This window comes from Mus caroli, unplaced genomic scaffold (assembly GCF_978045245.1).
Source record: "Mus caroli unplaced genomic scaffold, Mus_caroli_1 scaffold_8, whole genome shotgun sequence".
Classification (NCBI taxonomy): domain Eukaryota; kingdom Metazoa; phylum Chordata; class Mammalia; order Rodentia; family Muridae; genus Mus; species Mus caroli.
Genome location: NW_028227263.1, coordinates 8,122,045 through 8,145,156, shown reverse-complemented (window position 1 = coordinate 8,145,156; position 23,112 = coordinate 8,122,045). Strand labels below are relative to the sequence as shown.

At 43.2% G+C, this 23,112-nt stretch overlaps 1 protein-coding gene across 2 annotated transcripts in view; it reads left to right on the top strand.

Annotated features, from left to right (window-relative positions):
* Glrx3 (glutaredoxin 3) overlaps positions 1-22,301 on the top strand; it is a 28,966-nt gene extending 6,665 nt beyond the window's left edge. Inside the window, exons 2-11 of one of the 2 annotated variants that reach the window (XM_021166422.3) lie at positions 6,859-6,947; positions 7,103-7,177; positions 7,822-8,023; positions 12,961-13,133; positions 13,325-13,386; positions 15,337-15,394; positions 16,891-16,943; positions 18,022-18,061; positions 18,356-18,448; positions 22,041-22,301. In XM_021166422.3, the coding sequence (XP_021022081.1) occupies positions 7,984-8,023; positions 12,961-13,133; positions 13,325-13,386; positions 15,337-15,394; positions 16,891-16,943; positions 18,022-18,061; positions 18,356-18,448; positions 22,041-22,091 (570 nt within the window). In that variant the 5' untranslated portion in view covers positions 6,859-6,947; positions 7,103-7,177; positions 7,822-7,983 and the 3' untranslated portion in view covers positions 22,092-22,301. The remainder of the gene's footprint in view (positions 1-6,858; positions 6,948-7,102; positions 7,178-7,821; positions 8,024-12,960; positions 13,134-13,324; positions 13,387-15,336; positions 15,395-16,890; positions 16,944-18,021; positions 18,062-18,355; positions 18,449-22,040) is intronic. The other variant, XM_021166420.3, reaches the window with a different exon arrangement.
* Positions 22,302-23,112: the final 811 nt, after the last annotated feature.

Genomic DNA, 23,112 nt, shown 5'->3' with positions numbered 1-23,112 from the left:
GAGGTCAGCAGGGTTTACTTTTACAAAGCACATGGAATTCTAGTCACTCGGGAAGTCATACTGCTTTAGGTTTGGAAAAAAGTGAAATAAATATATGTTGAGAATAATGAATTATTGGGAAGGGAGGGATACTCTCTGTGTATTCAAAAGTGTTAATTCTTAGAGTTGATTTATTTACTTTTAGACAGGGTCTCACTGCACAGGTTGGCCTCAAGATGTCAGTTGCCTCCCAAGTGCTGGAGTCAGTGGCTTGTGACTTTTATCCAGCGCTGAATCCTTAGGATTTAAAACAAAACAAGCCGGGCAGTGGTGGTGCACGCCTTTAATCCTAGCACTCGGGAGGCAGAGGCAGGCGGATTTCTGAGTTCGAGGCTAGCCTGGTCTACAAAGTGAGTTCCAGGACAGCCAGGGCTACACAGAGAAACCCTGTCTCGAAAAACAAAACAAAAAACCCAAAAAACAAAACAAAAAACCCAAAAACCTTCATTTTAAAACTAAAAATTGTGAGTTCAAAATACATGTTGACAGATAGACCCATGTGTGAGGTTAGAAACCACGTGAAGCTTTGGGTCGCCTGTAGGTCAGATTTCCACCGTCTCGTTTCCTAAATCCTTTTCGGGTAGTGATTACATTTCCTGATAGCATTTGCATAAACAGAATTTGTGTGCTTTGAATTGGTACTGTATTCTGATGGCTCAAAATGCCACGTAGTATAGCAGGGTGGACACCGAGAAGATTCACGCCATGTCTTCTCTGCCAACCCTTTGTCCGCCCCTATAAGTAACCAGTTGTATTAATTTTGTATGAATTCTCTCAGTGTTTCTTTATGCAGATAGCACAAATATGAATATAATAGTTAGCTTTTTAAAATTTAAGGACTTATTTAAAATTCTGATGAAATGCATAATGTAACCCTAGAAGGTAACCCTAAAATGTCCAGTATAAATAATAGAAGGGGGCATTAAAACTGCATGTTTGGTCAGTGATAAAAGATAGTGACTACAAGTGAAATGAATGATTAAACATTTGAATCATAGAATTAGTCAGGCTCATGGTAATTGTCACATGTCTGCTTTCATACGTATCCTGTTACTGGTTTAGGTCACACGCTGTTCTCAGCTGCCATCTGAATGATTTATTTAAAGTCACTATAGAATTGCTTCTCACATTGGTACCAGACTTGGCAGGGAGATTTGAAGTTGTTCAAGTGCTTAAATGTAGCAGTGAGCCAAGAGTTGTAGGTGTGGCACTGCTGGATTGTCAGGGATACCTGAGCCTGACTGTTTGAGGGGTTGGCAGCACTGTTTTTGTTAAGCAGGATTTCTGGAAATTTCTGGAGTAACACAGTGATGGGGTAGAATTTTTATATCGTTAGGAGTCTCACTAGTCTTGAACTCTTGGATTCAAGCCAGACTTCGGATTCAGCCTCTTGTAGCTGGCACCTCAAGAATGGTCTACTATACCTATGTTTCTTTCATTTGATTATTTTTAAAAAAGGTGTATTAGTTTGGCTTTTTTTTTTTTTTTTTTGGTCTTTCAATAGAGGGTTTCTCTGTGCATCCTTGGCTGTCCTGTAACTCACTGTGCAGACCAGGCTGGCCTCGAACTCATAGAGATCTACCTGCCTCTGCCTCTCGGGTGCTAGGACTGGGCATGTGCCACCACTGCCCGGCTAGTTTGGCTTTTTTTTTTTTTTTTGAGACAGGGTTTCTCTGTGTAGCCCTGGCTGTCCTGGAACTCACTCTGTAGACCAGGCTGACCTCCAACTCAGAAATCTGCCTGCCTCTGCTTCCCAAGTGCTGGGATTAAAGGTGTGTGCCACCACTCCCAGCTTAGTTTGTCATTTTTGACTTGTGAAATGAAGTGATTGTTCCAGTCTTTGTTAGTAGAGTCACAAAGTCCTTTAAATAAGTGATTTTCTCTTAAATACATATTTTTGGTTTGCATGTAAATTATTATTATTACTATTACTTCTTCATTTTCTTCCTTTTCCTCCTCCTCTTCTTATCTTTTGTTTTGTTTTTTTTTTTTTTTTTAAGATTTATTTATTTATTTATTATATGTAAGTACACTGTAGCTGTCTTCAGACACTCCAGAAGAGGGAGTCAGATCTTGTTATGGATGGTTGTGAGCCACCATGTGTTTGCTGGGATTTGAACTCCAGACCTTTGGAAGAGCAGTCGGGTGCTCTTACCCACTGAGCCATCTCACCAGCCCTCTCCTCTTCTTATCTTGAAACAGAACCTTATATATCCTCGGCTGGCTTGGAACTTACGCTGTAGCCATGGATGACTTTGAGATTTTGATCCTCCTGCCTCTGTTTCACTAGTGATGGGACTGTAGTGGGTCCCATCATGCCCCTGTTATATGGTGTTGAGAATCAAATCAGGGCTTCCTGCATGCTAGGCCAGTACTGTACCAATTGGTTATAACTACCAAGAACTAGTTTTCTAATTACTAAGATACCAGCAGCTCAGACAAACCAGCCACACATTTCTGGTAAGAGTTGTGAAGCTTGTTCCTACCAGGACTGAAAGCTGAGAGGCAAGGCTTTTGCATTCTCCACTGAGACCCTTGTTCCCCAACTTGTGCTGTGGCTGTAAGATGCTACCTCTAATGGGCTAGGCCCTTCCCTGCCTCAGCTGCTGCCATATCCAGTTGGATCCTGAAATGTGGGTTTTTCTGTCGGCTCTTACATCTCTAAGAACTGTGAGGAAGGAAGCACACGAGTTACTTCCACTGGTAAATGCCTTACAAAAAGATTCAGGCTTACTTAGAATAGAGTGAAATAGCTAATTAAAATACTGCCTGCCTTTTCTTTTCAAAATACATAGTCAGATCTCTTCCTAAAATGGAAGTACGCTTTATTGATCTGTGGATGTTGATGTATCTGGGTAGGTGGAAGGATGAATTTATGATTTTCTGCCTCAGCCTCCTGGATACTGAATAGGCTTGTGTACCATGCTGGTGGGAATGCATATTTGTCAATTATATGGTAGAATCTTTCAGATTATGATGTTTGGGAGTGAGAGATAGTAGGAAGGAGATAGAAATTCCACGCCTTTGTCAATGAGGGAAAGGGGGGGAAAAACGTCCGACCCTGTTTGAAGGAAATGTATCCTCCCCTCCTGCATAGCTCATTTGTTGTGTGTTGCAGTCCTAGTGCTGTGATGATATGCTCTGGTAGAAACAACTTAAGGGAGAAAGGTCCATCATAGCAGGGAAGTCAGCTATAGCAACTGGAGGCAGCTGCTTAGATTACAGTCATATTCCTAAGCGAACAACACATGCTATTGCTCGGCTCACTTCTCCTCTTACACAGCCCGGGATCCCCTGTCAAGGGATCGGCACCCCATTCCCCGTTGGGATAGTCTCTTCACAGTGATGCCTAGAAGCCAGTCTCTCAGGGTTAACACTGACCATCATTGACAGTTCCACGTCAGTATAAACTTTCTCAGAGATCAGAGTCAGCTGTTTAGGGAGAGTTTTATGATGTTGCCCTGGTCAGTATTGTTTTATTGTATGATGCATTGGTTTCTCACCCTGTGGGTCGCAACAGGGGTTCTTTGGGAGTTGAAGGACCCTTTTACAGGGTGTCACTTAAGACCATCAGTAAACACAGATAATTACGTTATGATTCATAATAGTAGCAAAATTATGGTTACGAAGTAGCAATGAAAATAATTTTATGTGAGCATAACATGAGGAAGTGTATTCAAGGGCCGTAGGGTCAGGGGGTTGAGAGCCCACTGGTATGGTGGTTGCTGTGCTGAGAGAGGGCATGGAGGATTACAAAGTTGCAGCGCTGTGCTTTGCATCCCCTGCACCATCCCTTGTGCTGTTGGGGACTGTGCTCAGGGCTTCACAGTTACGTTAGGCAAGTGCTTACATTACATTAGGTTACATTGAGCTCTACTGTAGGAATCATCGTGGCTCAGCAGTTAAGAGTACTGGATACCCTTGCTAGGGACCTGCCTGGTTTCAGGTTCCAGCACCTATACAGTGACTCATAACTGTCTGTAACTGCAGTTCCAGGCCATCCTGTAGGCACCAGGCATGGTACATATATGTATATGTATACATATGTATCCGCAGGTAATCACTCATACACATATGATCAAAATACATAAATCTTTAAAAAAACAGGTTTCTTGTAATAGCTGAAAAAGCCAAGAGTCATAAAGATAGTTATGCTACCTTGCAGATGTCTGCACAATTGCTCTGTATAAAACAACTGAGACGATAGTGCTGGCCAATACCAGGAGTAAATAAGTGAGTCAGAGCACCAACTCCCAGGTGTTATCTAGCTTAGAGTAACTCTGAGCTGTGTGCCATTTCCATCACGTCCCTGACGTGTAAAATGAAGTCTGAGAGTGAGGACCCTGCTGGGCTTGTTGGCGCACACCTCTAGTCCCAGCATTCAGGAAGACGGGTCTGGATCTCTGCCTTCAGAGGATCTGAGTTTGAGTCTATTTGTTCTAAGGCAGCCAAGACTACATAGGGAACCCCTATCTCATACCTCCCCAGATGAGTGAGAACCCCCTCCCCGCCCGCCCTCCATGTTCTCACCTGTTACCCCTTCTCACAGACACACCATGAGAAGGCTCTGAAGGGCTCAGTTCCCAGCAGAGACAATGTGAAAATGCAGTGTGGGTAAACCAGCCCAGTCCCTAAAGTGCAGTCTTTCTTTTGACTGTAGCAAATAGAAAGCTGCATGTGGCATAATGATAGAAGCACAGATTTTATATTTAGACTTCATTTCTGAGCTGCGTTATTTCTCTGAATCTGATTATGTCACACACGCCACCTTTTATGTCAGCCAGGCTTGTCCAGGGAAACAGCCAGTGGGACATGGAGATGCGATAAGTAAGATTTGTTATAGGAAGGAATCTGCTCACGTCTTTGAAGAACTTTAGAAGTCTCTTGAAGCTGGAGAAGCAGGGGTGCTGTTGTGTGGTCTGCCAGAGACCTGTGACCCAAGGAGCTGATGGTGCAGAGCTTGAGCTCCGGAGCAGGAGCACAAAGACGCAGTAACTGGGGCTCTTACTCCAGGGGAGGAGACAGGCGTGCCAGCCTGAGAAGAGAGCAGGAACTCACTTTCCCTTTGTCGTTTTTGTTCTGTTGAGGCCTTATGCTGTTGGGTGGTGCTCTTGGGGTTTGAGGGCAGGTGAGCCTTTCTTGCTTGGTTTGCCTCTTGCTGGGTGGAACTCTTATAGCTATGTCCACAATGATTGTTTACAGGTTGGTTATCAAGTTCATTCATCTCGTTTGTAGAAGGGTTCATGGTATGGAGCTGGTGTTCATGAAAGGTAGCTTTGAGCTCTTGTACATACATGAAGGTCATTTAAAAGTATTTCCTATTTTCATTACTAAGACCATTATACTCTATTAGAGCCATATATTCAAAGAATTTGAGTGCTGCAAAGATTGCTTTCTGTGATGCTAGGGATCGTACCCAGGGCCACAGGCATGCTAGACAAATCCTGGGAGCCTCTATCCCAGCTCTACAAAGGTGTTAAGACATCAGATGGTGATGTTTTGGAGAACTTTATGGCTGTAGTGGAAATCCCATCACCTCTTCTGTGTGTTTGTGTGTCCCTGTTACCTCTGTGAGGAAGAGCTAGTCTTCTGGAAGCTGATTTGAGGGGAGGCACTTTTAGTTGATCCTTAGGCAAGAATGGCAGCAGAAATGGAGCGAACATATGTAGGCCTGTGTTAAGAGTTAGGGTGTTGTCTGTTGTGGTGGAGGAACATGTTTCTAGGTGTTGCTCAGCTGTATTGCAAGTAGAGTCTCTTTCTGAGCAGCGCTCAGCTGGTCAGAGTTGAAGAGAGTGAACTGCTGGGTGACATCATAAACCACCATTGGTCTTCCTATGGATCTGTGCCTATGGAAAAAATAGCACATACATTTCTAAAGCTGTCCATTCAAATGGTTGTGTCGGACTGGTCTCTCTTTAAGTACACTTGAAAAATAGAAACAATTAACACTTTTGCAGAAGGCACTAAAAGTATCCTTACAAACAAAGCCTGAGAAAAGGTGAGACCCTGGGTCAGGCCTCATGAGACTGCAGCAGGACAGTGCCTCTGCCTGCCAGGACATCACAGGTAGCCTGACTAGTATAGCAGAGACAAAAATCACATTTCAAGCCCAGTGGAAATCTTTCCCTCTTAGAGAAATTCAGTATATATATTTTTAAACACATTTAACAATATAATTTATCAATAAGTTTTATTTCCTATAGGTATAATGTGAATACAAGTTTTTATTGGTTTCAAAGTTTATATTAAATTGACAGTCCTATGAGAGAAAAATATAATATATCTTGGTTTTCCCTCAAAGTATATTTATAAAGACCTACGTAAATATTTTACAGTAATTGTGTTCTAATTATCTGGAAATTGTGTTTCTAAATCTGTTCGAAACCCATGTGCCAGACACCACCACATCATACCATGAGGGGCCCCAAGGAAATGATCAGACCAAATGCAGTCATCTTAGTCAAAATGAGTTTACATGTTTGAAGAGACTGGACTGCAAGCAAGCAACCCAGCAGACTGTTTGCATAGTATCCAGCAGCCAAGCAGGGGTTAAAAGTAAAATTTATCAGACATCAATAGTTTATTGAAGAAATACTCCTTTTTGCTTCATAATTTGCAGAAAGCTGCAACTGTCAGTCATGATGTACTGCCTCTTGAAATTAGTCAATAGAGCAAACAGCAAGAATTGCTGTGGGCAGAAAATAAGCACTGTAATCATGACATAACTGGGGTCAGTGATTTATGGATTTCAATATAGTAGTAGCTGCATATGATTGAAAATTTACTAGGTCACTAGTGCACCAAAAATTTTATTCACAGCCTCCAGGCATCTTTTGAAATGTGCAACAAAATAAAAACCTCTGAACCTGTTTTGACACTGCAGACTCCGTGGATGACATGCCAGCCCAGTGAGTCTCATTTAAATGTAAATGTGTCATAAACTTTTGTCCTGTAGTCTTAAAATACCATGGACTTGAAGGGACAGTGCATGTGAAACTGATTTACATATCAAAGTAGAAAAAGGGCCAGTAATAATGAAGCTTGGATTCTTTTATTTTTCAAGCTGGAAGCCGAAGCTGTTCCTGAAGTATCTGAAAAATATGAAATTAGCTCTGTTCCCACCTTCCTGTTCTTCAAGGTAAGGATGAAAGAGGCACCAGAGATGGTCTATCAGGAGGCTCCTGGGACTGTATATTTTGATTCTTTTATCCTCTCCTAACCTCCTTGGTTGCTCCTGGCCTTGTACCTTTCTCTGGTACTCTCTTTTTTTTTTTTTTTTTTTTTGCACCGATGAAGACCGTGCTGGTTGCTTGCCATGGGCAGTGGGCAGCCCACGGCTAGAACTGGGGCCTCCTGGCCAGCCTTCTCCTGCAGACCCAGGTTTGAAGTGGGTTATTGAGGACATGTGCCTGGACGTGAGGAGACATCTGGCTGGTTCTAGTTGATTAATGACTCCTTGGGAATCGAGTGCAAATCTGTGCTTCAGGGCACCCCCGGGTATTATTACCACTCACCACAGCTCTCCAGAACTTCATTTGTGTTCAGTAGGTCTATTCAAGCTGGGATTACTGTGAGATGTCTGCTTCCCCAGCATGCTCCAAAATGAGTGTTTCTAAGTGAGAAGCAGTGCAAGCAGTCGCTAATCATGCCCTCTCACTGTCGCTCACAGGGATGCCTTAAATACGGGCTAGAGCTTTAGGTACTTTCCGTAACCTTGGAATCTAAAGTATAGATGAAGGTGAAGAAATGCCACTTTATTCTAAATGACATTTCAAACTTCAGAATTCTCAGAAAGTCGACCGGTTAGATGGTGCACACGCCCCAGAGTTGACCAAAAAAGTCCAGCGACACGTGTCCAGCGGAGCCTTTCCTCCTAGTGCTAGTGACCATCTTAAAGAAGACCTCAGCCTTCGCCTGAAAAAGCTGACTCATGCTGCCCCCTGCATGCTGTTCATGAAGGGGACACCTCAAGAACCACGCTGTGGTAAGAAGCTGATCCTGATGATTGGAACAGAATCCCCTTGCCTGCATGGGTGCTGTTGATGTGCGTAGTTAGGCTGGTCACACCTCCCCGTGTCATGCCAGTCATCGATAGCTGTCAGTGTCTGTATACGGAGGACATGGGAGCCAGAGGGAGCGGGAGGGAGCGGGTCTTTGGAAATAACTGGGTTCGGGCTTTCTCTGTTTCCTGTCGGAGTCGGAGTCATCACGTACAAAGATAACTTGCTCATGTGGTAGTTGAGCTGGGGGAGGGATTAGGTTCCAGCTATCTGTCATATTGCGTCTCTATTAATGGGTCTTTGGCCTATATAGGTTTTTTAAAAAGGTGTGTGTGTGTGTGTGTGTGTGTGTATATGTACACGTCTTTGTATGTATATGTGTCTCTTTGTATGTGAGCATAGCATGTAGGCCCATAGAGGCTAGAAGATGATGTTGGATTCTCTAGATCTGCACGTAGAGGCAGTTGTGAGCTTCCCAACATGCGTGCTGAGAGTGAAACCAGTCCTCGCAAGAACAGCTAGTACAAGCACTCTTAACCTCTGGTCATCCCTCCAGCCCAGTCTGTCAGGCTGCGCATGCCACAGAGGACATGGGAGGTTCTTTGTCAGTTTCCACCCATCATTTGAAGCAATGTCTTGAACCTGCGAGGCTGGCAAGGCCCAGTCCTATTCCCGTCTCCATCCTCTGGGAGCTGGAGTTAGAATTGTGTACTGACTCGGGTGGTTATGTGCATGCTGGGATACAACTCCAGTCTTGAGGGTTGTGTCGAAGCACTTTTATCTCCTCAGCATCTCTGGCTTGTGTAGTTTGCTCTGAACAGTTTTCTTTCTTGGCAGCCTCTTTCTCATCTTCTTGTTTAGATTTCATAATTTAACAGCTTGAGGGCTTTCTCATTAGGCCTGAGCCTGCTCTGTCTTCCTGCTTCCCCTCTTGTTCTTGCGTGATGACTGCTGTCACTTGCAGTGGATAGCTGTTAGTAGATCACAGATCACTGAGTCTGGCTTAGACTTTTACCCTTATGTAAGTTCTGTAATTATCTGCCCTTTACCCCCTGGGATTGAGCTTATGTTGTTTTCTTTTGACTGTGTCTACTACAACATTATTATGCGACATAATTGAGTTTTTAATGCCTTTTGATGATTCTGCTGAGACTCTAAGGGTGTTTATTTATTTCAGCTGCACTAGAGGGGATTTATTAAGATGGTGGCAGTAGAGTTGGGGATGCTGTTGACAGGATTACTGTGTCCAGTGTGACTGGTGAGAGCTGTGCTGCCATTCTGAGTGGGCTCTATGCTTCCTTTTTCTTTCTCTCTCTCTCTGTGGTCAGGAAACAGTTTATTTCATTAACAGTAAAGGATCTTGTTACGTTCTATTAAAAAGATGAAGAAGTAATTCCTTTCTGTCTGAAAGGTTGCCCAGGCAGTGTCTTTTTGAGTCAGCCTTGCAAAGCTTCCTGGGTCTGCCCTTGAGTGAAGTAGTGACAGGGAGCAGACAGTCTTCATGGTGCTTTTTTGTTACTTTATTTTTATTTTTATTTTTAAATTTATTTTATGTATGTGAGTATCAGAACCCATTACAGGTGTTCTGAGCCACCATGTGGTGGCTGGGAATTGAACTCAGGACCTCTCGAAGAGCAGTCAGTGCTCCCAACCACTGACCCATCTCTCCAGCCCCTGATACTTTATTTTTAGTGAGGGTTGGAATTCTTGCCCTCTCTGGTGCTTCATCTTGTCTAGATGAGGACGTTTCTTATTCCAGTCTAAAGGGCAGTAGGAAGGCCTGTAAAACAGTAAAAGCCTCCATGGCAGGTTATACATAGCAAACTGTCTGTGCAATACCCTATTCTTTTTTGAAACTCAACAGTACCACTCTGTAAATCTCTGCTGATCAGCTAGTGATATTGGCAGGAGGCAAAATTGGCTGGCATCGTGTTACCAGGCAGCAGAGGTGGGGTGCTTGTGTCACTTACTGGCTTCAGCCCTGCCATTGGAGTTGGCCCTGCTCAGGAACTAGGTACAAGTCAGGTACTAGAAGTGCCTTGGCTTTCAGCTGCTCTGGAGGGTGCTGGCTGGGGCTTGTCACCACAGGTCTTTCAGTGCAGGGGCTTTCTAAGTTTTCAAACATCAGTGGCAAACAGAAGTAGTCATTTTTAGAAATTAACTTTTAGGTTCGTGTACATTGGACTGAGAGAGGAGCTTTGCCCCTCCCCCATGCTATCTCAAGCCTCGTCCAGTTCCTCCTTTGCAGCTCTCTGCTGCTCTCCTGTTGCCTGTGTTTCACCCTCTGCTTCCCTTGTCAGAGCTAGCGCCTCTTTTCCTCCCTTACTTTTCAGAATTGTGACATTCCCTATGCATGTGGATGCATGTGTGTGCACACACGCGCGCACACACACACAGGTGCTCATATACAATTCTAAATCTAGTTTCTGTATACAAAGGAAATATGTTCCTTGTCTTTCTGAATTTGACTTATTTAGAAATAGTGTATTTCTCTAAACTGAATTTCTGACCTATTGAGGTTTTTTTATGTTGTGACAGTCAGACTACAAATAGAATAAAAAGAAAATTTAGATATTTTAGAGCAATGAAAAACAAGATATTTAAGCATTTAGATAATGAAAAAAAAAGGTAAAGAGATTGTTAAATGCATAAAGATTTAGCTGCTAGTTCTTCTTGGGTGCTGCCTTTGTGTTTTCTAGAAGTTCTGCGCCTTTTCCCCTGATACTTAGTTTCTTTTTATGTGTCTTCCTTCCTGGCACACAGAGCAAAGGTGTGTGGCTTCACTTCTGTTCTGGCTGCTGAGCTGCCTAGTATGGAACGATCTCTTCCATATTGACACTCCAGTGAAGAGTGTGTGCTAGCCCCTTCATAAAACACAGGTCATCTCTGAAATGAAGACGTTTCTCACATGCAGCAGGGTTGGTTTTGAGAGCACTCTGCCACTCAAACTGCTTTGCTCCCATCTCAGCATCTGTTGTGGAGCAGGGCTACACTTGCATTTGAGTCGGTGGCCCTGGCCTTGCTTTGTGTTACCCCGGAAACTTAAATAACATTTGTACTTCATATCCAAGAAAGTGGGAAACCGTTTCCAGAGCCTGTCTGTTCTAGAACAGTAGAGGCCACAGCTGCCCCTTCTGCTCTCTGGATTCCGTCCGCAGAGTTTATGGTGACTTAGAAGCACAGCCCCGGGTCGCCTGTCTTCTGGCTTCTCAGAAGAATAGGAAGAGAGCTTGCTTACTTTCCAGGAAGTTTTCTGAATCATTGAGGTTCTTTAGCAGGGTAATGAGGTTTTGGGGGGACTCCCAGCTATTGTGGGTAAAGCTCTGGTAGATGTTTGCTGTGGGAGCTTTGGGAGTCGGATGCAAAGCACAAGTGTAGAAATACTCTTAGGGTCTTTTAGGTAGTTATTAAATGTGGCAGTTAGGCTTATTACTCATGTCACAAGTGGAAATGACTGCACATAGAAATGGTGATTTTGTGGTAAATGAGATTTTTTTTTTAAAACTTTTAAGTGCTTCTGTTACATGCTTGCATTTTTCTTCAGGAGTGTATAAATATTTTGTTATTAGAATAAAGCCTTATTACTAACTTTATCCTTAAGCATAACATTTCCAGTCTGCCACTTTAACCCTTAAAAATGAAACCCTACCAATCAATCTTTCTAGTCTGCATGTAATTGCCTAAAGCCAAAATAAAGCCTTTTCTCAGCCAGTTACAGTAGAAACGAGCTAATATGTTGGGAACAGAATAACCATCAGCAGTCAGCCGTTAGCTGTTTACTAATGAACTCCCAGATGAGTGAAAGCATTCAGAAACAGTGTTTGACTTGAGGCTGTGCATGAACACACACTTCAGCTGGAGGAAAAGCAGCTTGTGTGCTGTACACTCTCCTAGTGCCTCATCTCAGCCACTGCAGAGCAGCAGAGCAGCGTTCGGAGCTCAGCTCTAGGCCCATGTTCTTAATAGTAAGTGTACTTTTGGGTGACGTCAGGTAAGACCATTGCAGCTCCTCTTATACTGAATTTCATGATTTGTTTTTATTTGAAAATAACTGCTGATGTGGGGAAATCTTAAAGGACGAGTAGTTTACAGTCCAGTGGATTAAGAGTATCTTTCAAAGAAAGCTGAAGTGAGAAAGAGGAAAGTGGTTCCGACTTGGAGGTGTTAATTGGTAAGAATTACCATCTGGGAAGAAAAGTGACCTTTCTCAGCCTGGACAGATAGGTTCATAAGAGTGATGTGAACCCTGGCAGAAGATGGCTTCACCAAATTCTAAACCCCTGGGACAGATTTGTCATTATAGTGTACCTTCAAAGAGAATCATCATCCTGCACACTAAAGGGAATGTAAATAGTTTCAACAAAGGCTGAGGTGGAGTGACATCAGTCTATAGGTGATTCATGTAACAACAAAGATAGCTTGAACACTGGCTGCTGACTTCAGACCCAAAGAGAGCACTTGTGGTTCTGCGTGCCATCCATCCTGCTCAGAGGTGGAGATGAGAAGCGCCTGCAGAAGTGTATACAGGCTCACTGGAGTGGTAGGAAGGACTGCACTGGGTCTCACTGTGGTCAAGCAGTGGTTAAAACTGCTGTTTCAGGCTCCTGGTCAGTTTCTTGAAGGGAGAGGGAGCAGCCATAGAGACCTTTGTCACTGTCAGGGTGGAGCCTGTGGTAGGCTTTCATGGTTCTGCTCTTTGACTAATGCTGTGTCCCCAATTAAAGGGCAGCTTTGATAAACACACACTTTGCTGTAATTGTGCTGTGTGAGACTCTAGGTCAAGCGAATTTTTAGCATTTATTTTCATCTTACATTATCCAGTTATGCTGATTCAGTCACTGTGCGGGCGAGGTGGCATTTCTGTGCCCTGGACACTGGGTGTATGTGAGAGATGCTGCATCTATTCCTTGTTCTGTTGCAGGTTTCAGCAAGCAGATGGTGGAAATCCTTCACAGACACAATATTCAGTTCAGCAGTTTTGATATCTTCTCAGATGAAGAAGTTCGACAGGGGCTCAAAACATACTCTAATTGGCCCACCTATCCTCAGCTCTATGTTTCTGGAGAGCTAATAGGAGGACTTGACATAATTAAGGTTAGATTCTTTATACAGACAATTTGTTTAGAGCACACTTTCCTAAAAGTGTTGTAATAAATTGAAAGCACATATTTCATATTGTACCTCGGGGTTTACTAACAAACTTAGTATTTCTGATAGACATTTGTCAGTGTCGCACAGTGGGGGTGGTCAAGGTGGTTTACGTAGTCACAATGTGCTTCTTTCAGGAACTGGAAGCCTCAGAAGAGCTGGATACAATCTGTCCCAAAGCCCCCAAGTTAGAGGAAAGGTAAGTGATGGGAATGTGGCAGCAGGGTGCTCTGTGCATCTTACATCTATCTATCTATCTGTCTGTCTGTCTGTCTGTCTGTCTGTCTGTCTGTCTGTCTGTCTATCTATCTATCTATCTATCTATCTATCTATCTATCTATCTATCTATCTTAACATCTTGTCTAGACACCCTGCTAGTGTGTTGTTCTTTCTGAGTAGACACCAGACATTTAGTTAGTGTTTGCCTATTTGGGTCATACTGTGGTGTTCCTCAGTACCTGGTTTTGCAGACTCTGGATGCTCTCGTTTGGACTGGAGATGTTTTACCTGATTTAGCACTTATGAAGAGTAAGTAGACTTGCTGCTGTAGAAATGTCACTGTCAGTGGGTCCAGCGTCCTATTTGGTTCTTGCTCTTTTGTATGAGCATAGTACCTCTGTGTTTTTGTGTGCAGCTCAGTCCCTAAATGTGGTGAGAGTTTAATGGGAAAAGCTAGGGTTCTCAGAGGCTTCTCTGAGTCATAGTCACAAAACTCAGGCCGACTCTGGAGCTGTGAAACCATCTTTCTATTTATGAGAGATGACAGCCTGCTTTAGAAGTCGTGTAGAAATGGTGGATTTTGTTGTAGAGGGATATATGAAGGAGGTTCTGTTGTAATAAATGTGAATTATTAATTCACATTTTTATATTAATTAAACATAATTTATCTTGAAATGCATCAGAGCTCAACAACTGTTAGTTGGGCCTTGAGTTTGTAATTTGCTTGCTATTTCACATTTTGAGAATTTCTACAAATATTTAATAAAGATCATTTGTCTGTACTTAATCCAAGTATTCCTTAGGAACAGTATTCTATAGATGTCATGCTGGCCCAATGCCATTGGTCTGCACCCTTTTGTAGTGGTGAGAAGATAGTGGTGTTGTGGATACCACATGGGCCCCTTTGTGGTCTTTATCATGGCCCATGATGTTCTTGCTTCCCCCCCCCCGCCCCCCTCCCCCCCCAAGGCTGTGCTGCTTCTTAGGGTGGCTCTGCATCTCATCCCCCGGATTGTCCTTGCTGCTGTTGCCGTGTCTTCCTCAGATCTTCTTTCTTAAAGTGCTGTTTACAGCTTTCCCCGCTTCAGGCATGCACAGATACATACAGCATAGAGTTGTATGTTTCAGGTAGTAATCTAAAGAGCTCTTCTCTAGTGACATGATGAGTATTTTGACAGCTGAGTGGCCTGTGATGCATGGATCTAGGTGGTTATATCCTCTGGTGAGTGGGCTGGGCCTCTGGGATCGGCACACCTGACCAGCGTCAGCTTGCTTCTACACGATTTTCACTCGTGCTGCCTCCACAGATGAGAAGAGAGAAGAGAAAAATGATAAGACCCATTATCTATACACTGATTTTTTTTCTAAAGATTTGTGACTAAACTTTGTTCCAAATTTAGGTTATTAACAATCCTGATAGAGAGCAAGTTAGATTGCGCTTTTTGACAGTGACATATAAAGTTAAAATGAGAAGTGTTGATTTTTCGTGGTTAGTGGTGGGTGGAGGACTAAGATTTTGCTTTCTTAGGCTCACTGCCCTGCTCTGGTGTGAAGAGCATTATGTACATCGTGATGGGAAGTGCTCACTGCTTCATTTGGGGAACTGGTAGATGGCTCACTATACAGGCCCCCCATCGAATAATTCCTTGCTGAATTGGTTATTATTATTTTTTTAGTACTACAAGTTGATGGGCTTAAATTGCAACTTGAAAGAACATTCGTTGCCTTAAAAAGCCATATTATGTTTTACAGTGGCTCAGGGAGAGAATGAAATAAAGGAAAGTGTCAATGCTTTTGCTTGTTTAGTACCACTCAAAGCTGTGAGCCGTCATCCTGCTATCCCTCAGATATGCCTGCTACTCAGGAAGCAGAGCAGAAGTGGTGTTTAATAATTGAGCTGAGCCATTTTATATCAATTTTCTCTCTTTAGGCTCAAAGTGCTGACCAATAAAGCTTCCGTGATGCTCTTTATGAAAGGAAACAAACAGGTAAAGAACTCAAAAACAGTTTTATTTGTAATTTCTTTTGATGTTAACATCTGCAGCAAGGGGACAGTTAAGTCTTTTTTTCTAGTTTAGCTAATGAAGCTGTAGTAGTATCAGGAAGTTATCCAGGCCTTAATTGGTACTTATGGAGATCAAACAAAGTAATCTCCATTTTGCTTGACTTTATCATCAGCATCTCAGCAGGGTGCATGTCTTTCTGCTGCCAAACTTTGTCAGCTGAAGTGGTCACCGCTGCTAGCACTTAGCCAGTACCTGTTTTGAGGATGTGGGCTGTGGGCAGATGTCCATCCCTGGTAGTCCTGAGGTTCTTGTCCTTAGGTCCAGAAAGTAAGAAGTAAACCTGACAGTGGCCCCCATGCTCTGAGGTGACATGATTGGTTCTTGGAGTCCGATGGACGTAGGTACTGAATTAGTTTGATAGGCCCCCTTGCACTTGTTAAGTGGTGAAAGCTGATTCTCTCCGTGTTGGGATTAGATTGGTAATTTCAAAAAGCTAGTCCTGTCATTTCTCTTACATTTTGCAGTTAACAGTTGTTTCAGCTGTTTAACTTCAGGCAGGCAAAGCTGTGCAGTTTGCTTTCCTCTCAGGATAAGGAGACTAAATCTCAGAAGGGTGAGGCAGTGGAGTGAGGGAGCTGCCCATGTACAAGCCACCCTGGGCAGGCAACGCCACAGAGGCCCTTGCCTTCATTGTGCCTTCTTGTGAATGGATCTGTTAATGCCATAGGACTGTTTTACCATCAGGTTGTTGTAAGGGTTGCCATGGTATCAACACAATGAAGGCCATTAGTTAAAACAAGTAATTAGTTAATGTAGCCAGTGTGATGAAGTAATAAGGAAGACATTAATATAAATTTAGCATGCAGATACCACTGTGTTAGGACCTAGACTCTAACTGGGACAGTGCACAGTGTTAATTAATGACTTACAGTAATGATGAAGTGTACTCTTGCTCTGTGACTGTTGAAAGCAGACTTTATTCTCCACATTTCTTGTGCCTGTCTAGGAAGAATTTGTATGTCTTGGAAATGGTGTCCTGGGAGCTCTTAAGTTGTTGTGTATTGTCAGTCTTTTCTCCCAGGATAGCTGGGGCTTGGGGATCTGCCCTGGAATAAAGCAGAGGATTTCAATCACTTCCAGTAGCTGATGCCACAGCGCCAAGATCTGGCTTAACCGTGTTCTATCTCTTTGCTTAGAGCAAGAAAAAGGCTGGTGATTCTGTGTAGATGATCTATGTTTTATTTAGGGGACCATCCTGGCCACAAAGATTTTAAGCTGCTGCATGTCACTCAACTTAAAAGGTTAAAGCCAAAGTCAAAGGTTGTTTGGGATGATGTCAGAGGGGATGGAAGAAGCACAGGAGCTGGGTCCACAGAGAGGTTGGGGTGCTGACTTGAGCATTCGCCATGGCCACACTCACTGGGTCTGTGGAAAAAATGTACAATGTACTTTTTTTTTTTTTTTTTTTTTTAATTCAGGAAGCAAAATGTGGATTCAGCAAACAAATTCTGGAAATACTGAATAGTACTGGGTATGTAAATCTTGTGTTCCATTCTGGTACTGATACTTCACAGTTCTAATGTTTACACATATTTGCATAATACTCATTTATTGACACACATTTCTAATTTTTGTAGTGTATTTTGAATGCTTTAACTTTGACCAAAAAGGACTTTTCTGGCCCTTGTTCTCAACATGCATAAAAAAGTGCAGGGAGACAATCACATAATCTAGCATTTTTCTGAAGCCTTTGCTTTCAGAGCTAGGAAGATGGCTCAATGATTTAGTGTGTTCTGCTCTTTAAGAAGATGAGAGTTGGTTCCCAGCATCCATATCAGGCATCTCAGAGCTGCCTGTAACTCAGGTCCTGGAGGACCTGAGGCCTCTGGCCTGCTTTGTGTGGAGTATGGTGAGCTGTTTAAGTCTCTGCTCCTGTGTTGGAGCTGCTGGGCTAGAGATGTCCGGTGGGGACTCCCTGATTGATTTTTGTGCTTTGAACCAAATCCATCTATGTGGAGCTGTTTAGTATATGTTCTTTTGGACATTTTTTCAAATGTTTGGTTTCTCTTGTTTCATGATTGCTTTTCAAATTACAATATGTGTTCTGATCATACTTTGAATAGATAGCCTGTTCAGATCTGAAGTTGCAGGGTGGAAGGCAGTTATGCAGCACAGTCTGAATGTGACCTTTAAAAAGTGGCTCTTCTGTTTAAAGCAAGATTGGGGTCCAGCAGGCTGGTGTGGAGGGATAGGTGCTTATCCATCCCCAGGACTGATGCTCTGAGTGTGATCCAAGTAGTGGAAGGAGAGAGTTGACTGCTTCTACAAGTTGTCCTCTGACTGACACACAGATATCTTGGTCTTCTACTGTGCTTAAGAGAAATCTGTCACGCCCCACTGTAGCTAGTGTTGCCCATTGAAAGACGGAGTGATTTTGTCTAGAACAACAAGCCTGAGACTAAAGGTCGTCCCTATGGCTTTACAGCAGGCTTCCTAGAGGAAGTGTGTTAGCGATGGGCTGCTTTTCTTGACTGTATTAAAAACACTATATAGATTTTATGGTTTTGTTTAAAATGAACACCTAATAAAAATGCTTTCTCCTTTTGCAGGGTTGAATATGAAACTTTTGATATACTGGAGGATGAAGAAGTAAGTTCTAGGTTTTCTGTTTCTCTCTCTCTCTCTTTTTTTTTTTTTTTTTTTCTGGTTTTTGTTTTTTGGTTTTCCAAGACAGGGTTTCTCTGTGTAGCCCCAGCTGTCCTGGAACTCACTCTGTAGACCAGGCTGGCCTCGAACTCAGAAATCCACCTGCCTCTGCCTCCCGAGTGCTGGGATTAAAGGCGTGCACCACCACGCCCGGCTAGGTTTTCTGTTTTATCCCATGTTTTAGCTTTGTTCAAAGGGTCTGATGGGAAGGATTCAGGATTTCTGTTGTTCCTTTAGGTGCGTCAGGGATTAAAAACGTTCTCAAATTGGCCAACCTACCCTCAGCTGTATGTGAGAGGGGATCTTGTTGGAGGATTGGATATTGTCAAGGTAAGAGCTTTTCATTGCTGTTCTCAAGAACTGAAGTACTTGTCATGTTTGAACATCCAGCTGGGGTGCTGTGGGGCTCCTCCTCTCCAGCCTTACACCCAGCTTGCCAGTGCATGCGTCGCCTCTGAGTGTCTTCAAAGCCTTTGAATGCTGCCAGCTCCCAGGGAGAGGGAAACGCTCTAGCTGAGTGTCCAGATGACCTCAGAGGACCTGCTGTGCTAACTACTGCACAGCTTCCTTCCCTGTTTTCTTGTCTGTCAGTCCATCTTTGCCTGGTTCCCGAAACTTTAGGTTTTCTTGTATCTTCCGTATTTAGATCTTTTTATCTCCATCCTTTGGGGCCCAACTTCTTTTGTAAATGTGTATTTCTCCTGCTGGGAACATTTCTCTGCTCTAAAATTCTTACTGTATTTTTATTTTTTGTTAGTTGTAATTGTTTCTCTGGGTCATTTTCCTTTTCCCTTAACCACCCTTAACGTGCAGGCGTGAGGATGAAGACTAGGAGATCATGGTCTGTCTCAGCCTTCCCAGTTCTGAGATTACGGGTATGAGCCATCAAAGCTGGCCCTACATTATTACTTCAAATCCTTCCTGATGCTCTGTTTATTTTAGGAACTTGGTAATGGTTATTAGACAGTTAAAAAACTTAGTTCTTTTGTCTTTTAAATGGGCCTGGCATTTCCTTTTAGTTTTTCAAGACAGAATTTCTCTGTGTAGCCTTGGCTGTCCTGGAACTCCTTCTGTAGTCCAGGCTGGTGTCTAACTCAGAGATTGCCTACCTCTGCCACTTAAGTGGAGACATACGCCGCCAATACCTGGCAATGGACGTGACATTTTGAAATGTGCTACAAGGTGGTCTTATCTACTAGTAACTAGCTATGTTGGTTGCTGTAAATTGCAGCTTTCGTGGCCCTTCTCTACCCCACTGCTCTCCACCTTGCCCAGTGTGTTGAGGGTGTAACCAGCAGATGTTGGGGCAGCTCCTCCTCCAGGCAGGATAGGGCCCTCTGCCTTCTGATTGCTTCTCTGAGTTTTAAGTGGAAAAAAAAAAACATTTAAAACATAGTTAACATTATACAATAAAAGCTTTAAAAACAGGCTTTCTTAATATGGACAAACTCAATCTCTGGACCATCAATGAACTCAGGGCTAAAGGCAGTTACTGGGCTGCTGTGCCCTGCTTTTGCAGGGCAGGCTTTATTTCCTATCAAGTGCAGAGTTTGATGGCACTTTGACAACAAGGTATGGGCAAGAATAAGGTAGAGATGTAGTTTTCTTAGTAAATGGTCACATTCATGGAGAAAAGAAAGCACTGCAGCTTTTAGGAGCCCTGAAGCAACAAGGTAAGTGTGCACGTGCTCCTTTCATATCTGGGTGCACACATGTCACATGCAGGTAGACATTAAGTCACAGACTGTCTTTAGATCTGAGATGCTCTTGAGCTTGTTCTTGTCTGAATGATTCACGGGCCACGCGGGCCTTAGCCAAGCAAAGGGTCTCAGGAGGCCAGGAAGTCGTTGAAACCTCTTGGGAACTGTATGACTTTATGATTCCTGTACAGAACACATGCATTTGCAAGTTGGTGCTGCTGCTCCTACACTGTGTGAACATTGTGTCACAGTTTGGGGGGACTGTCACTTTGTGTTTCCTGCAGGGTGCAGTTTTTCATCTGTTCATTAATACACATTCCATAGGATAATTCTGATTGGCTTCTGTTAGAGCACTGGTACTTTTTGTTGACTTAGTAACTCAATGACTTGTTCATTCTGAGACCCTGGAAAAGGCAGCCCCTGACAGGCTGTAGATGGACTGAGGAGCCATTAGACTTGGGGCCCTGGGCTGAGTGTAAAATGCCTAGAGAAGATGTGTGCACTGCCTGCCCACAGAGGAGAGGGCAGCTCTCCAGGAGTCTCAGAGGGAAGAATTCCTATGTAGAGTTCATCCACTTCCCACCATAGCTTAGGTGTAAATCTGGAGATCAGAAGAATGAACTATGATGCAGCAGAGTGCTAGCTTGTGTAGGAAAAAACATGAAAGACCCGATGCTACTGAAGGCTACCTGAGTGGTGAGTTACGGCTACCTGGGCTTAGTGTTTTTGTGTTCACTGATCTATCTATTGGTTTAGAACACCCTTTTAACTTTGTCCTGAGATTGTTTGCCAGCTCTTCCTTCCATTTGTGAGTTCTGTATGTGCAGATTTAACCACTGAAGATAAAAAAATACGTATATGTGTTTTAATTTGTAGAAGCAAGACTTGGTAGTCCGTACATGCCTTTAATCCCAACATTGGACACACAAAGGCAGGAAGATTTCCGTAAGTTGGCTGCTTAGTGAGTCCTAGGACACCCAGAGATTCCATAGCAAAACAATGTTTTGTTTCAGTCTATAGTGAACATGAAGTGAGTGGTCCCTGCAGGTGTTACGTCAGGAGAAGAATAAACCCGGAGAGGGAGAATGAGACCTGTTCAGACTGACTTTCGTCAACCTGGATCAAACTTCGGGAATCTGATGCCAGGCAGTTTATTGCCAGCATAGTTAATCCCAATATAAATTAGAAAAACGTTTCCCAATACAATATAATTCCCAGTGCAAAAGAAACTCAACTCAAAGTCCATGAGGTTTCTTCCAGCCAGATAGGTTATAGACATAGGCAACCTCTATTAGCTAACAGCCTAAGGAAAGATCTTGCCTGGATGCTGTGGAGGCACTTTGGGCCATTAGCCACCTCTGGGCCTGGCTGTGGGAGCTTGGAGGAGCCTCTGGCTTTACAGGTAATGTGAGGGTCACTTAACTATTAGATGTTCTCAGTCTTAGGTGTAGAAGCTTGACGAAGCTTGGTATGGTCTAAATCAACAGATATTGCAGATCACCAGGCTATTTATTAATAGCCTCCCATTCTCAGCTTCTGGATGTAAGAACAGGTTTTACATATTTTCCTTTGAAATGATAGTCCTGTGTACTTAACATTCCCAGTTTCCCTGGAGATCTGTGGATGCAAGGACCTCCATGCTCCTAACACTGTACCAGCGTTTTCCTTGTCATTATTTTCCAAGCAACATTCACATTATAGTTTAGCATGGGAGTGGTGTGCACTGTGTCTTCTACATATTATCATCTGTAAGGAATGAGCCTGAAGTCAGTCTCCATGAATACAAAAAGGTGACTCTATTTAGTTTTAAAATAAATTCTAACCTACAATTTATGTTCAGTTTTACTTGTGCAGAGAGAGGAGGGCAAAGAGAGACTTGAATTAGGGCCTTGACTGTTAGGCCAGTGTTCAACTCCTGCACCTTGTATTCTATTTTATGGTATAAGAATGCTGGCATGTTGAAAGCCTGTAGGTTTAATTGAGTGTGTGTCTTTTTGGTGTTAGATACAGGTAAAAACCTTGTTGCTTAGGTGCTTTTTCCTTTGTGTGACCATATACTTTCTCTCATGCATGCTTTTTTCCTCCCTCCCTTCCTTTTCTTTCTTTTCTTTTCTCTTTTCTTTCTTTCTTTCTTTCTTTCTTTCTTTCTTTCTTTCTTTCTTTCTTTCTTTCTTTCTTTCTTTCTTTCTTTCTTTCTTTCTTTCTTATTTTCTTATTTTTAGGAACTGAAAGACAACGGTGAATTGCTGCCTGTACTGAAAGGAGAAAATTAGTGAACATAAGCATTGGTGTCCAAGGACTGCAAGACAAGAAGTAACTAATTACCTTGGAACAATTGATGATTTGGTCCTGAGAAGTGGACTAACAGTAGAGATACAACACACTCAGCCATGCTCGATGCGCTTCAAAAGGTGTGCTGAAGAAACATGCTACGTTCTCCATGAAGCAGAGAAGGCAATAAACTCTTCAGACTCAGCTAAAAATGATTGCGTGTAGAATGTCTCTGTAGTGATGCTTGTGCATATGACCGTGTAACTTACAATCGCTGTCACTAATTCCTTTAAATCCCTTTCTTAACACAGGGACCTCTTGTAGCACTTAGGGAAGGCCATGAGGCAGGGAAGGCCTCTTGCAAGCAGTGTGCTGTAGAGCTCAGCTAACTCCTGTACCGGTCCAATAGCTCCCCTCACTGGCCAGAGGACGCCTCACAGCCTGGTAAATGCAACCCAAAAGTTTATCCTGCTACAGTGCAGAAAGCCAGATGTTGTACCAATATCCAGAAGAGGGAGCAGTAGCGACCAAAAGGGAAGCACCCTTCAGTCTTCATTGCAACGAATGTACTAATTTTGCCTTCTAATAGGCAGAGAATATTCTAAAAGTCATGGAAATTTTAAATGTAATTTTTCCACCCTGACTTGTTCCAGTAAGCTTTGCTGCACAAGCCTTAATTAGGATTTCTGACTTCACAGCTGTGGGATATGGGTATTGGATGCCTGTGGGATGTTCTTAAATGATCATGGCCTGCTGATCTGGGCTGTGAGGCACTGTGTCGTGAAAAGGAAAGCAGTGTGTGCCGGTAAGTGGGATGAAAGCGACCAAGGTCGGAGTGTGAATCCAGCCTCTGCAGAACTCGGGGACTGCTGCTGCCTCATAGCCTGGGTCCTGTTGCTTAAGGTGGAGGTATCGAAGCAGCACAAGTGGTTAGGGCCTGGCTTCCTAGGGTTAGGATGCCTATGAGGGAAACAAGAGGAAGACAAGGCTCTTCATTTCCACTGAGAGAAAACCATTGAGTAG